Source organism: Crotalus tigris, unplaced genomic scaffold (assembly GCF_016545835.1).
Source record: "Crotalus tigris isolate CLP2741 ecotype Arizona unplaced genomic scaffold, ASM1654583v1 scf7180000017871.4482833, whole genome shotgun sequence".
Classification (NCBI taxonomy): domain Eukaryota; kingdom Metazoa; phylum Chordata; class Lepidosauria; order Squamata; family Viperidae; genus Crotalus; species Crotalus tigris.
The window spans coordinates 2,237,871-2,253,700 of NW_024096690.1; the positions used below are offsets into that span (position 1 = coordinate 2,237,871).

The window sequence follows — 15,830 nt, forward strand, 5'->3', positions numbered from 1 at the left end:
CTAGCTTTATCTGTATGTTAATCTTTAAAATTGTTTGCATCATCATGTATATTTGTATTCAACTCTTTTTTGCATGTTTGCAAGACCATCATAAATGGTAAAATATCCCTTCATGTTTTTCACATTTCCAACATTGATTAAAAATACATTTATGCATTTTAGATTATTTTTCTAAAATACACCGATAGTACATCACTTTGTAAACATAATCTCTTAAATTACTGGTATAAAACAATGTGAATTTCAGCATTTTAGCCACATTCTCTCCCATTGGTCCATCTGTGTATTGTAATCAAAATTCTTATCCCATTTTATCCTGCATTTTTTTAACTTGTTCTTATTCCATTTCAAATCTCAATGTAGTTTATACATTTTAGCAATCATATGTTTATCGTTGTACATAATTCAATTCCAAATTCCACATTATGTAGATCAATTCCCCTACTTTTTATCTATAATTAATCACTCTCTTAACTATGCACATGAAAATTACTGAAAACTAAATCCCCCTGCAATTAATTGTTCTCTTGGCTTTATCTTAAATTCTCCATAATTTTGCTACATTAATCACTTCCCTTTACCCATGGCTATTTTATAAAATGCTTCTAAGCTGAAACCTACTTTAGGGCACAATCTGAATTCCACATTCTTAATATGGCACTCTTAACAATTATTTTTAACATCTACATTGATTTTATTTTATTGTACTATAAAAAGCCATGCCACTTAAATCTCAAGTTGTGTTCTTCTAATTCTAACATTCTCCTATTTCTCAACAGCACCAATTCTTTTATACAAGCCAAACAGCAGGCTACAAAATACAATTTGGAATCAGGCAATCCTCCTCTTTCTTTTGCATCTTGAAGAACTATATATTTAACCCTTGATTGTCCATGGGGTCGCGATGGGTCGGACACGACTTCGCAATTAACAACAACAACAACATATAAATCTAGATATATCTTTTTGCCATTACTTGAAAGATACACATTTGTCAAAATAGGTACTGTTTGATTTAATTTAAAATTTAATTTGCTGGGAGGCATTTTTCCTTCCTGGAGATCTCCTTAATTTCTCTGTCATATACATATAGGTGGATATCCTAGCCTTTCTTTCTGCTGAAAAAAAAAACATTTAGCCTTTTTCAAACAAGAAATTGTCTATAGGATTTTCATTTTTAGTCTCTAATTAATGTGTAATTTCCCCAAAAGTTGAAAAAGCATGGCTTTTTATGGCACAAAAAATAAAATCAATTATTTGAAGTTAAGGAAATATCTTTTTCAGGACTCTTATATTTCTGTGGAAATATATAAAATGTATTGAAATCTATCTATTTTATTTATAAATTTGTGCTAAGTTTGATCTCTCTTTGCACTTGAATACTAAAGTTTCATGTTTTGTCTTTTTATTTTCATGTATAATTTATGAAATTAAATATTCAATTTCAGTCCTTATTTTTTCTTCCAGAGAAGTTCAGACACTATTTTAAATTTAGAATCTATTTATGATTTGTAATAATGCAACCTGGAAATCTTTCTGTAGATTCTTGGAGGATCTTTTTCAAAACCAAATCTCTGCATTTTATATAGATATTTTTATTCCTTTATTATTTCTATAAATAACTCAAGTTGGTGAGCATACTTAATATTTCCTCTTCCTTGTCCTTAAAATTAAATCATTTTAATACTTAAACAGCTTTATTATAGCTTTTTAAAATATAGATTGTTTCTTTTATCTTTTGTGAGATTTGTTTATATCTCGAGAAAAGCTCTCAATCCTATAGACATCATACCTATAAGGTACATAATTATGAGGTGATGCTATAGATAAAATTCAAGTTTCTCATTTTTATTTTTTAATTATTATAAAGTTAGCAACCAGTGTTAGCACTCTGGGTCACCGGAGTTAGAAGACAGATGCCAATGAGGTACTGCTTAGAAGATAGATGATGGCAGCAGGAGCTATCACTTTGTTACTTTTAAAGCAGGAGATGGAACGAAGGAATGAAAAGCTGCACAGCTTCTAAAAGAAGGTATTTGGGATCTCCAACCTTCTACCCTACATGTCTCAGCAAGTCCTCCATAGTTAATCCTATGCACAATAAGATATTTCTCTTTATTGAACTGTCCTGGAAAGATTAGTTAAAGGATCTCAAAGAAATCATAGAATTAGAACAAATTCTCCTTACGAATATTGATTAGAAATGAGAAAATAAAGCACACTACTTTGTTTTACTTTAAATTTGATTTTGAGAAGTAGAGATATTCCTCTGATTGGGGACTTGTAACTTCTGGTTTGGTAACATACCTCTAATGCTTACATAATGCATATTGTTTAATTTAATTTTATTTAATTAGTTATATTTTGTTAATAAGTGATATAAGGTCTAGTTTATTATTTTTATTGGAAAGCAATTACTGATTACCACTAATTCCTTATAATTATTCACCTAAGATGGCGGTGCCTGGATCGGCTGCGGCTGCATTGGCTCTTGAAGGTGAAAAGTTTTGGGAGGGATATTAAGGGATATGGGCCACATGATCAGGAAGGTTTGATCTGTTTGAGCAACATGGTGGAATTAAGGTAACATACAACTGACAATCTTTGCTGGCATGGCGAGTTTCTAGCTGTTTCAGAACTATTGGTGAGACTGCTAAAAGTTGTTGGCGCTGTTTGAAATTGTTCTGCCAGCAGCAAGATCTGACTGCTGGCCCAGCGATGGATTCTATTGCAAATCAGGGCTGTTTCCAAAGGAGGCAGAGGAGGAGAGGTCCTGGGGCTTATGGAGCGAAGGAACTGGATGAGGCTGTCGGCAGGCCCAGAGGAAGAGAGAGAGGCTTTTGGAGGAGTTGGTGGCGGTGGCAGCGTGCTCCAGGGGCGAAAAGAAGCAAAGCCTCTTTAAGGAAAAGGTGGAAGAGACAGGATCAGAAAAAGGAAAGAAGGCAAGGTTGTCGTGTAGGAATACAAGCTAATCTGATGTCTAATCCACATGGAGCTCCATTTCCATCTGTCCTGTTTGCCATCATTCACTCCCTAGAGACTAAAATGGACGATCTGAAACTTGAGCTGGCCACGAACAAGGAGTGTATATCGGAGGAGGTGACCCTTTGAGAGCTGAATGCAATGAAATTTCATTTTGATGTATGCCAATTGGTGTACATTCAAAGTGACAATAAAGTTGTTGTTGTTGTTGTTGTTGTTGTTATTATTATCATCGCTAGGTTTTAAACTACTTTGTATATTCAAATTCAATTGATATTTCTTTATAGGTAGATCTCAAGTTATGACTAGTCACTTAACAGCCATTCAAAGTTACAAAAGAGACACACACACCCCATATATATATGACTCAGTTCAAACTTATGGCAGCTGCAGTGCCCCCGCAGTCATTCACCTTTACAACCTGAGGGATCCTACAGTGGCCCTTCACTTTTCCCATCCCATCCTGATGGGACCCCACAGTTTTTAAGTGCAATATAAATAAATATTTTGGTTTGTCACACAGTCAGCCAGATGTTAGACTAGATTTGGCATTTTGTCTATTTATTGAGTGTTTTCCAAGGACCTGGGATAGGCAGTTGTGGATATTTGATGTTGTTACAGATATCATTGCAGAATGTAAGCTGTTCTAAGTAAAGCTGCCTGTTGCAGTTGATTAATAAATGTTATTATAAATAAATATTAAATAAATTATTAAATAAATTATTTTATAATTTAATAAAATAAATAAAGAGGCAAACACTGAATGCTGTTTAAATTAAATAAGTTCATTAATAAAAGTGGAAAAACGCTCTAATTTAAAACAATACTTACCTTTTTATGACAGCTGATATCTTTGTAGTATACACACCTCCTGGCACTGGCTCATAAACAGCTTCTACTATCTGCAAAATAAATAGTTGCTGTCATTTTTAAAGTGATTTTATATTGTAATTTTCTATTTGATCTGCATGGCATACTTCACATAATTAGCTTCCTCTTATAGCTGTCACTTACAAACAATGAAAACAGATATATGTGCAGTTTTTATGTAAATAAATAGCTTTACGAATATGATAAATAGCTTTACGAATAAGGAACTCATTCAAAAATAATCAAAAATATAAATAATGATCCATATTTCATCATCATCATAGCTATTATTTATGCACTGCAGGATGAAGTCTGCATGTTTCCAACCAATACAGTCCTGAGCATTCCTTTGCAAATTGGACCCACAATTTCATTTGAATAAATGCAGTTATTTAATTTATATCCATCTTTCTATTCAATCAAGTATAAAAATATATTTTAATCATAATTAAAATATAGAATGCAATGTGGAAATTAAAATAAATAATTGAAACAAGGCAAAAAGTAATTAACAATGAGAAGCCTTGTGGAATAAATAATTTCTTAGCTAATTTTCAAATGATAAAGATAATAAAGTCTCATCCAAATCCTGGAGAAGGCATAGCCTGGGACAGATATGTGATACAGGAGCAACATAAGAAATATTTTCCAGATTTTCTGGATTCTAAGATGGCGGTGCCTGGATTGGCTGTGGCTGCATTGACTCTCAAAGGTGAAAAGTTTTTTTGAAAGATATAAGGGATATAGGCCACATAATTGGGAAAGTTTTAATGTGTTTGAGCAATGTAGTGGGACTAAGCTAACATATGAATGAATCTTTGCTAGTATGGCGAGTTTTTAGCTGCTTCGGAACTGTTGGTGAGACCGTTAAAAGTCGTTTGCGCTGGTTGAAATTGTTCTGCTGGCAGCAAGATCACAATGCTGGCACAGCAATGGATTCTATTGCAAATCAGGGCTGTTTCCGAAGGAGGAGAGGAGGAGAGGTCCCAAGGCTTATGGAGCAAATGAACTGGATGAGGCTGTTGGCAGGCCCAGAGGAAGGGAGGAGTTAGAGGCGGCAGCAAAAGCAGTGTGCTCCAAGGGCGAAAAGGACCGAGGCTCCTTTAAGGAAAAGGTGGAAGAGACAGCATCAGAAAAAGGAAAGGAGGTGAGGACATTGTGCAGGACTATAAGCTAATTTGAGGGCTAATCCACATGGAGCTCCATTTCCATCTGTCCTGTTTGCCATCATTCGCTCCCTAGAAACTAAAATGGTATAAGAGGCACAATCCCTCAATCATGCTTAATCTATTTAGAGATTTACAGATTAACATCAAAGCTCCAAGCTATGGCTCTTCCATATGAAGCATTTTTGTGCAATGAATATATTTTTGGATTTTACAGGAGTTCCAGAAGTTTTTTCATTTAGAATTCTTCTGGAGGGTTTTCCTCATTTTTTTTCTCTTTTTTTAGAGAAAGAGAAGGCAATAAAATAACTTTGCATTGACTCTTGTCTGGCAATAATAGGAACAGCCCCTTAATAGACCTTAATTATGATTTGATGAAATAAATTATGAAGCAACTAAATAATTGTCAACTTTTTTCTAGTCTGTAGGTTTCTTTATAGAGAATTCTTCGTACCTGAGATTAAATATGCCTTTTAAAAGCTAATTTTGAACCTTTTTAAGATATATGTCACATTTTACAAATTCTTACCATAAGTATAAACTCTGAGGATTAAGCAATCTTGCAGACTATGGAGAAGAATATTGTTAGTTTTGATTTATTTTAATTCTCTAAAAGCCACAGGGGACATAGCATTTGCCACTGGATCACAGATCAATGTTAGATGTCTGTGGAGATTCTCCATCATCCAGGTTATGGTTGTCTTAAAGGTGCTTTTTCAGAGGTAACTGGACTTTCTTGTTTTTCTCTGGAAATATTTTGCTTCTCATCCAAGAAGACAGCTGGTTATTTGCATACTTTTAGAGAATCACTGAGGCCACTTGGAAGTTTGTCTGTATCCTCAGGGTCACCTCAGTAGTGAACTGTGGGGTCTTTGGTGCTCTTTGAGCTTGGTGGTTTTCTTGCAAACGTTTCATTACCAAATTAGGCTGATGATGATGCCTAGTTTAATAATAAGACATCTCCAAGAAAAACACCAAACTCAGAGAATACTGAAGATCTCATAAATAAAAAAGAGGGGGAAAGTTAAAGAGATTGAGCTGTCTGCCTCTTAGGCCCAAAGTCATCAAAACTTTTAGTCCAGTATTTAATTTAGGGCATCTGGAGAATATTTCATGTATATAATCTAGCAGTTTATCTATGTCAGAATAATTATCAAAACTGTTTCTCTAGACCTGCTATAAAATCCTAATGAAATGCAGGATTTCTGCCTGCAGAACATTTTCCACGAGGTATAACAAATATAGGATTAAAAAAGCAATTAAATGAAACAAATAGGCAAAAGTAAATTTCATTTAGCAAACCTGCATACTTTAGTTGCTAAGGAGAGCATGTTGGTACTATAAAATGGAGGATTGAGTGTTGCCATCTGATATAAAACACATCCTGCAGCCCAGACATCAGCCTTCTCACCATATGGTTCACTCTTTACAACTTCAGGGCTGCATAAATGAAAACAAAATATTATATGCAATACAGAAAGGACAGAGGAGAGGTCAGCAAATATATATTACCATCAAAATCCTGAAGAGTTTGTAAAAAAATCTATAAAAATACAAACAATTCAGAGTTTATGTAGAATAATAATGGCTATTTGATTTCCCAATCTAGCCTATTAAAATTACTTGGGATAGAACTCATTCTGATAATAGCATTAATGTGATTTCCTCAGTCTTGCAGCACAAAAGTATACTAGTATAATTCTGGCAGCCAAGCTGGTGCTATTCTTTCAGTTTTAATGTAGGACAACTTAAGGAAAGTGATGGTTGGATTTCCTGCTAGTGGGGGGGGGGGGGAATCGCTAATTACTATCCCTAACATGGATTATTAGAAAGGAAGCAAATTTTGGAAGATGCCTAGATTTATGAGTTTGGATATCTGCCGGAATCTCATCTCTGAGAGGAGTGGATTTTTCTGCAATAAAGCAGGACAGGTTATTTTCTATATTGCCAAGAACCCCAACATTTCATAGAATTCAGGATTATCTCAATCAGTCACTCGGTCAATCATTCTCTCTCCTTTGCTTGGTCTTTCTTGCTTTTATCATTCTCCCACTTCTGTGGCCCTTCTCATTCAATTTTTTTCTTTCTCACTCCTTTTCTCACTTTTTCACAATATATCATTCTGTCTCCCCCCATCTTCTTACATTTCATTCAGTCTACCTTTCTCTTTATGAATTGTTCTCTCTTTCACCCAAGTTTTCCTTGTTATCTCTTTTTTGCTTATTTATTCTCCATCTCTATGCGACCTTTAGTCTAAAAACAGCTAATTGGAGCTCCTGCCAGGTACCACTCCTATCACCCCTGTAATTCTAACATGGCAGCATCATTGCTCCTGTTGTCAGAACCATAATCAAAACTGGCAACACTAATTATTTTACAAAAGGCAGCAAACAAGCTTGCAATTACTTGAATTTCTTGTTAGTATTCTATCAATAGCGAAAGTTTTAATGTAATCATTTAATAATTGCCTTTTCACATTACTAAGGCAATTGTCTGCAATGTAATCAGATGTCTCTTCCATTTTTGGGAGCTTGATTGGTTGCAACCAGTTTTTATTTATTTGTTCTAAAATGCTGGATTAATACCCTCCTCCACTTAGAATTTTAATTTAACATTAACATTTAAAAATTTAACTACAGCTTTGTAAAATTATAGCAAACAGTCTAGATAATACCCTTCAATGAGTATGGAATAAATTCATTCATTTTTGTACCATGGCAGCAGCTAGCTAATCTTACATTAATCCAGAAGCTAAACAGAGCCAGAATTGGTTAGCCTTTGGAAGTGGCTAAAGGATTGTCTGGGAGGATGTAAAAGCATTCCAGAAGAACGCAAAGGCAACCATTTCTATTTCATTGTCAAAGAAATAACATCAAATCAATAGAACTTGAATTCTACAAGAAGTGAACTTATTCATAAAAGTCAATATTATCTAATATTACCTCTCAGTCACATATCACATATTCTAATCAAGAAGAAAAATCACCAGTACCCTGGTTACAAACCTGTAGTTACTGTCTAGCTTAACTTTTTTCAAATTTATGTTTCGCTTTTACATTTAGATAAATTAGTAAATTTCTATAATAAGTAACTATTTTTGATAATTTGTAGATGATAAGATTTGCATTCCCAAAGCAATGCACCAAATTCTGTTTTATATTTGAATATTTATATTTAAATTCTGTTAAATATTTGATAAGAAAAGAAATAAGAAAATGAGAGCAAGTTTGTTGTAGTGTTTAAGATATTGGCCTAAAAACCAGGTCACTGTGAATTCTAGTCCTGCCTTAGGCACAAAAAAACTGAGAAGATGACTGGGCCAGTCATTCCTTCTCAATTTAACTCACCTAACAGGGTTGTTTTTGTGGAGAAAAATAGGAGAAGAAGGAATATTAATACATTCACCCCTTCATATTATATATGAAAAAGTGGGATAAATATTTAAATAAATAAAAATTATGGAAGAAATTATAATAAAAAATGGAATGAGGCTGAAAAAAGTTACAGTAGGCTGAATGATAACATAAAGTAGTGTCCCTGAAAATCTCAAAGAAGAGAGGTTTTTGTATACTAAGGTCACGTTCATTGAAATACAAAGTTCCTTTGGAATTTTGAAATAAGTTGTACAAAATAAAACCAGGAGAAATCAAATAATAAAGAAATAAGCTACACATAGGATTATACCTTACATCAAAATACAGTTAAATCTATAATTAATCTTTCCCAACTAGTGGCTAGCCTCAAAACTGAAACTTCAAAGTCAGTTTCAAAAGAAACTCTAAATAGCACAAATTATGATCAGTTTGAATATATTACCAGAATGAGAAAGGGCACAGAACAAGAAATAAATTCATTTATTTATTTCATTTTTAATCCCATTTCATTATTTTTATAAATAATACAAGACAGTGAATCTATCTAATACTTCTTCTTCCTCCTATTTTGTCCAGAACAATAATCCGGTGAAATGAATGGACTTGAGAGAGAGAATAACTGGCTAAATACATTACTATACATTTCAATCTGTGACCCATCAAATTTTGTTCTGAAGCCCTCTTTTTTCATTCCCAAGAGTCCTGCAAGTACCATCATATTTCAGCATTAAAGCATCAAAAATTACACAGGAAATTTCTTAAACTGTTTTTCAATAAGATATAACAAAAACGCTTGTGTTAAATCTCTGATAAAATAAATTATGCCTAATGATAGAAAATATAAGTTTTCAAATTGTAAAATAATATTACCCTAATAACATGGGCTAAGAACTTTAGTCCTGCTCTCTTTGATGAGGTTATCATGCCATTTCCTACCCTCCTGTATGTCCACTGTAAAAAGGATGCTTCCTTATTTAGGCCTTGTATGAATAGTTCCTTCCATTTACATTGAGAACGTTGAGGTCAAGATTAAATATAATTGCTTGTACACCGTTTATCACTGTTTATTTATTAGACAGTGTTTAAACAGCATATTTAAAAACAATCTATATGTATAATATATAAAAGTCATCTAAACAGTACAAAAATAAAGGCAATTTATTTAAAAGTTTAATATTAATGGGAATTAATGTGAGAAGGTCAACACTGAGACCTGGTGAATAAAAGTCAATACATACAGTATACAATACTGCAAAGATGTTCTATTTTTGGTCATCACCAGGCTTAGTCCACAAGAAGATTGTGGTGACTGTTGTAAATGGAGATTTCTTTAACCTTGCTTAAAAATTATGTTTGGTAAGAGCTCCTTTTTGCAATTCCCTAACTGCAGTTTGGGTAATCATATTTTTTTACATGTCCTTATGACATTGTTTTCATCTCCCATCCCACAGCTGAGACAGCTTAAATATATTTTCAACTGTTCCAAATTTAAAATGTTTTCCTTCCTTCCCAGATTTCCTCTTGCTTTACACGTGATCTAGTATTTGGCTGGATGATGATCAGAGGTCAGGATTTATTGGCTAGTTTAGGCTGTTCCTTTCCCCTGAGAATTGTTAAGAGATTTAAGTTCTGCACATGCACATCAGCTTTCATGAGAACAGGCATCTGACTTGAGCATAATAACTGAAATAGTTTATAACTATCATGAAAAGGAAATTTATTTACAGGAATATGTTATAGGAATAGGCAAAGCCTAACATCCAGCTAATTGCATCCTTCTAGGGAAAAAAAAGTCCCAAGAATATGTACTCTGTGCATATTTCCCTAGAAAGAAAGACTTGACTGTATTTGCCCAATTCTGCTCCAATATACATTAAGGAGATTTATTGATAAAGCTTTTTTATTGCTGGCAGATGATACTCAGTGGAAGGGGAAATGTAGCTAGGGGATCTACTATTTTCTTTCCTTAACATAATCTGCAATAAAATAGTAAGAGTGCTCTTCAGCCTCAATAATAAGGCAGAACAGACTGGCAATGAGAGGAAAACAAATTATGCCTGTTCCAGCCTTAAACATTATCTGTATTTCCAACAATATTTCAGGGTCACATACAGAACCCTGAGCCATTCTTAGAAATTAAAAGGTGAACAAAATGTTTTGTTTTGAAATGTGGCCAATTCACCAGAAGAATTATAAAAGATAGCTTGGCAATACTTTGGTATAGTAGTTAAGGCATCATGCCAGGAGATTATGAGCTATTCTACTTTAGGCATGAAAGCTGGCTATGGTGGGACTTTAGACCAGGCATTCTCCAGCACAAGATTATTGTTGCATGGAAAGTAGGAAGAGAAAGGAATATTAGGTGTGCTTGCCACCTTGAATTATTTATAATAAATATTAAAGTCAGGATATAAATAAAAACAAATTTAGACTAGAGGTATTTTGTAAAAAGTGGTGTCCCACCATGCCAGCCATTTTTAGAGTGTCTATAACTCTCTCAAACTTTCAAATGTGTCCTTGACTTAAGCCAAAACACACTTTAGCAATAGATGAACTTTGTTAGTAACCCATAGCTAATCCCCATCAGTAGCAGAAGTAGGGCAAAATTCAACCTCACAAAAGCTATTACCAGCAAGCACAAGCAGATGTATCTGCCAGTAATCTATACCATGGCATATAATGTCATCTGAACATAGCCATTTCATCTGCTACTCATATCTTGGTACATTCACAAGAAGTAATTAGAAAAAAGACTTCCAAACTCTAAACCTAATATTCTCTTACCAAGAGTACAGAATAGTTCCAACAACTGAAGTGAGTTTGCTGTTCTCCTGTTTTTGCTTTGCAAGACCAAAGTCAGCTGGAAATATAGAAGAAAAGCACATTATGTTTCTTATAGGAGATTCACTGTTTCAAAAATAATAAAAGTTAATGTAGAAGAATATTTTTCTCTATCCTTTTATACCACTAACCTTCATTCATTTAACTTGCTCATCTTCTGCATTTGCCTTTGAAATGAATTTCAATCAAATGTAACAATTTTCAGGCAGTTGCCTGCCACAATTCTAATTTACAATGTCATTCATTCTGATACCCTGTGCCAGCAGCATGGAAATGAAACACTGTTTAAATATGTATAAAAATCCATTTATGGAGATTAAAACTGAACAAATGTCAAACCACAAAACATAGTAGCTAAATAAATATTTAAATATTTTTTACTTTTTAAAACTATATCAGCTAGCATTCTTGGCAATACTGTAATTTCTTGAAGTCAAATCCAAGAGTAAAATAACAAGAGTAATCTTTTAAAAAGCCACTTAAGATATTTTAGTTGTCTCTGGGCTATTATGTTTCAATTTTTTTCTCAAATTACATTAGCTCTGTAAGGAAGGAGCTTCTTTCTTCCTGTGGGATTTACTTTGCAATATTGGCTTTAATAGCTATGAAAAGCAGTGAGACAAGATTGTTATGTTCATCAGCTTTGGCCTTCATACAATCAGTTGGACATTGAGTTGCTTTTGCAAATATAGACATATAAAATTACCAATACTTTAACCAGAATAGTAGGATTTAACCAGGTAAAATTACAGGAATTGTATGTTCATTTAAAATCCCAAGGTATTGTTTAAAGGTAAACTCGCTCTGTAACACAGCACATCTTAAGATGGAAATGCATATATCATTTCTATATATAGTGCCAGAATAAGTTACTTTATCTCTTAAGCAATGTAATAATGCACTGATATCAAAGCACTTTATTTTTCCAAATCCTTGGTGAAGCATAAATGAGGACAGGGAAATATTTTGGTCTCTGTTATCTTCATGAGTTGTTATTGTACTGGACAATTCCCCTATTAGCTGGTCTACATATTTTTCTAAGTGGGCACAGAAGAAGGATGAAATTCAAGTTCTTTGGAATCTCACTGCCTGTCAAACATCTTCCTGCCTAATGCTTCATTTGCCCTCTTTCATAATTTTCTTAACCACATAAAGAATGTCAGAACTTAGAGGAAGGCAGGATCTGTTGTAAGAGCAACTCCAAGCTCAATACTCTCTAAAGGCTTAGAGGGGGGAAATCAAAAGAACAGAATGGCCCCTGAAATGTCATTCTGGACTCCATAAATTAGGACTAAAATTCTAGGTAAACTTTAGAAATAAGCAATATGATCAGCCTTATAGAAGAGAAAAATGTCTGAGAAAAGTAATAAAATTTCCAACGTTAAAAATAAATAAAAATATTTCACATAGCTAATAATTAAGCACTGCTCCATGTTCTCCAAATGATGCCAAAGCTCTTATAGGACACTTTTATTTAGTGCTACTAATTAACCCAAACTCCAAACTTATAAGGTGTTATTTTAGACTGAGCCATATTTAATGACAGACTTATTCAGATTTTAAATGACAAGCCCAAGCTCTGCACTAGAAGTCATATTTTTGTTGTTTTTAATGATAATTAACATGGCAGAAAAAAGATACTACTTTGAGAAATGGCTGTCATAAATGACAGCTTCACATTAATCATAACAGGCATGGTCCAGTCAATGCTTAACATATGGAAGAATTTGAATTTTATTAATATTACTATTCTGTTTCTGATTATGCCTTTTATGACTTAGTCTAGCTACTCTCACAATTAATATTAATCAGTAATACCATACGCACTAGTGACAATAGTTCTCATTGTTTCTCAAATATACTAAAACATTCTCAATGTTCAATATTAAACATATTTTCAAAAGAAAGAAAAAGGATGTAAGATTAAAAAAACCTTAGAGTGTAAATCAGCTATGAGTTTTTCAATGAGGTCACTTTATAAAACAAATACCCATTATTTTTCAATGCAAATTTAATGTATTGACTACTGCAAAACTTGGTGCCTATAATCCTTCTGGCTAGACTTTATCTGCACTAATAGTGTGATTGTATTACAATTTTTTGGGTTAGAAAAGCTGAATCAAAAGCCAGTGATTTTTTTTCTAAAAAAAAAAAATAAGGTGTCAGAACTCACACACGTCATACAACCTGCCTTGCCTACCCTACAAGGTTTCATTCAAAAAAGGTGCCGTTCTGGGCGTTCTATGAGAAAAAAAGCCCTGTCAAAAGTTATATATCACTTTGCCTTGGCTGCTCTGATGAAAAATGGATTAGAGCTGTCAAGTGCTTTTAATTGGAATTAATAAAAAAATAGTTATTTTTGCATTAATTCAATTATAACAGCTGATTGGCATATGGTAGAGTCCTCTCGTGGAACTGCAAAGGATCAACAGTTTCTAATTCTTTTATTTCCTTGAAATAGTAATATCTCCCCCAGCAAGATTATTCTGACTTGGTATATTTTCAAATACTTAATCCCATAGAATAAAGTATTAATAGTCTTATTAATATTTATATTTGGGTGAATAATTTTAGTGAGCAAAACACACATCAAAAGGTATTCAGACCATATCAGAGAATCACAGAAATATGATTTATGCCAGAATGATACCCATAAATTAAAATAAGTAAATGACTTTCCCTATATTATGCAATTTTTTTCAATGTAGGTTTTCCTTCACAATTTCTGCTAATGTAAACATTCTGTTTATGTAATGTAACCACAGAGGAACAGTTGACATGTATATCTCTAAGTCTTCCAGTTGGTTTGGTGACATCTGAAGTTATTAACATGATTTTCCTTCAATTTGAATCAATGCAGCTATTTACTTACAGTATCTTTAATTCCTTTTTATGTAATTGATACCGTATTTCCCCACATATCAAACCAGGTCTTATATTTTTTTGGGGGACCAAAACACCCATTAGGGCTTATTTTCAGGGATGTCTTATTTTTGCAACCGGCCGCCCACTCCATCCCACCATCTGGTTGCTCGCAGCCGCAATGGGACCAGAGACTGTGTGTAGGTGGGGAGATGGAGCTGCCCAATGTGCCCTGTACCTGCTTACCTCAGGGACCCCGCAGCCAGGCCACTCCCCACTTGGCAACCTCCCCCGCCTATTCAATGACCCAGCTGCCTGCTCTGTCTCTTTCCTTTCACTTCCCTCCTGAGCCAGACTGCCACGCTATGGAGGATGGGTGGAGAAGGCTTGGTTGCCTTACCCGGTCCCCCTCCACCGTTTTGGAGCTAGGGGGAGTGATGGCACCTGCTGCTGGAGGGGCTTTCTTTGGTCCCTGCCAGTCCTGCCCCACAGATCATCTGCCCAGCAATGGTCTCCTCCTCCTCCTCCTGCCGCTTGGGTCCTGCGGTGCTGCATCAGGCTGCCTGCTCTCTGTTGGCACCTGTATTGTATGATTTCATTGGCAGTAGCTCTGAAGGCCAGTGGTAGACTCTCTGCATCATCCCTGGGTGGCTTTGCAGCTTTGCCCACACAGCCATGGGAAAGTTATACCAGGGCTGGCAGCGGGGACACTCCGAAAACCACACTGCCATGATTCCAGCCAATTCTCCCATGGCTATGTAGGCAAAGCCACGAAAGGGGCCAGCCCAAGGATGATTCAGAGAGCTACCACCAGCCTCCAGAGCTGCCGCCATTGAAACCATACAATACAGGTGGTGAATGGGGAGCAGTCAGCACAATGCAGTGTCACAGAACCCAAGTGACAGGTGGAGAAGGAAGACGAGATGGCCATTGCTGCACAAATGATCTGTGGGACCGGGCTGCTGGGGACCAGGTCATTGAAATGGCGAGGGAAGTCGCCAAGCAGAGAGTGGCCTGGCCATGGGGACTCCATCTGCCTCACCTCAACTTGTGGCGGCATCACCAGTATGACACGTATTCTCCTGGCCCATTGCAACCGCGAGCAAGCAGACAGGACAGAGTGGGCTGGCTCTTAACTAGGGTTTATTTTTGAAGTAGGATTTATATTAGGCGCACACTAAAAATCATGCTAGGGCTTATTTTCTATGTGGGTCTTATTTTCAGGGAAACAGTAATTTGCTTTATCTAGTTTCATTTAATCAATTATCAGTCCAAATTTAAGAATGCAGAGAAAACAAGAATTACCTATCTCAAAGGTTCTCAAATTATGAAATAAACACTGTGGCTGTGACTATTTCTAACCTACAACAGAAGCAACTATACACAAAGATAGTTTTTTGCCCCATGTCATCTAATGTCAAACACTTAATTCTCACAGCACTGTCTTATGCCTAAAGATAATTACTCATATCTGTATGCTGTATTGCTATTATCCTTCTCATCTTTCCCATCTTCTCCTACTAGCTTCTCCTATTAGTATCTTATGATTTATTACTTGTTGTTTATATCTTATGAATTATGATTGTATCTTATGATTTATGATCTATGACTTATCACTTTGTTGTTTATATATATATACTGAGAGTGTATGCATCAGAGACAATTTCCTTGTGTTTCCAATCACATTTGGCCAACAAAAAACATTCCAATTCCAATATTCCAATAAAGTAGCAGA

At 34.9% G+C, this 15,830-nt stretch overlaps 1 protein-coding gene across 20 annotated transcripts in view; it reads right to left on the reverse strand.

Moving 5' to 3' along the window:
* The window catches only part of NEK10 (NIMA related kinase 10), a 126,585-nt gene that overhangs the window by 53,499 nt on the left and 57,256 nt on the right, over nucleotides 1–15,830 (reverse strand). For all 20 annotated transcript variants that reach the window (XM_039343709.1, XM_039343712.1, XM_039343710.1 and 17 more), the window contains 3 exons: nucleotides 11,177–11,252; nucleotides 6,329–6,458; nucleotides 3,814–3,884 (listed from right to left, as the gene is read on the reverse strand). In XM_039343709.1, the coding sequence (XP_039199643.1) occupies nucleotides 3,814–3,884; nucleotides 6,329–6,458; nucleotides 11,177–11,252 (277 nt within the window). The remainder of the gene's footprint in view (nucleotides 1–3,813; nucleotides 3,885–6,328; nucleotides 6,459–11,176; nucleotides 11,253–15,830) is intronic.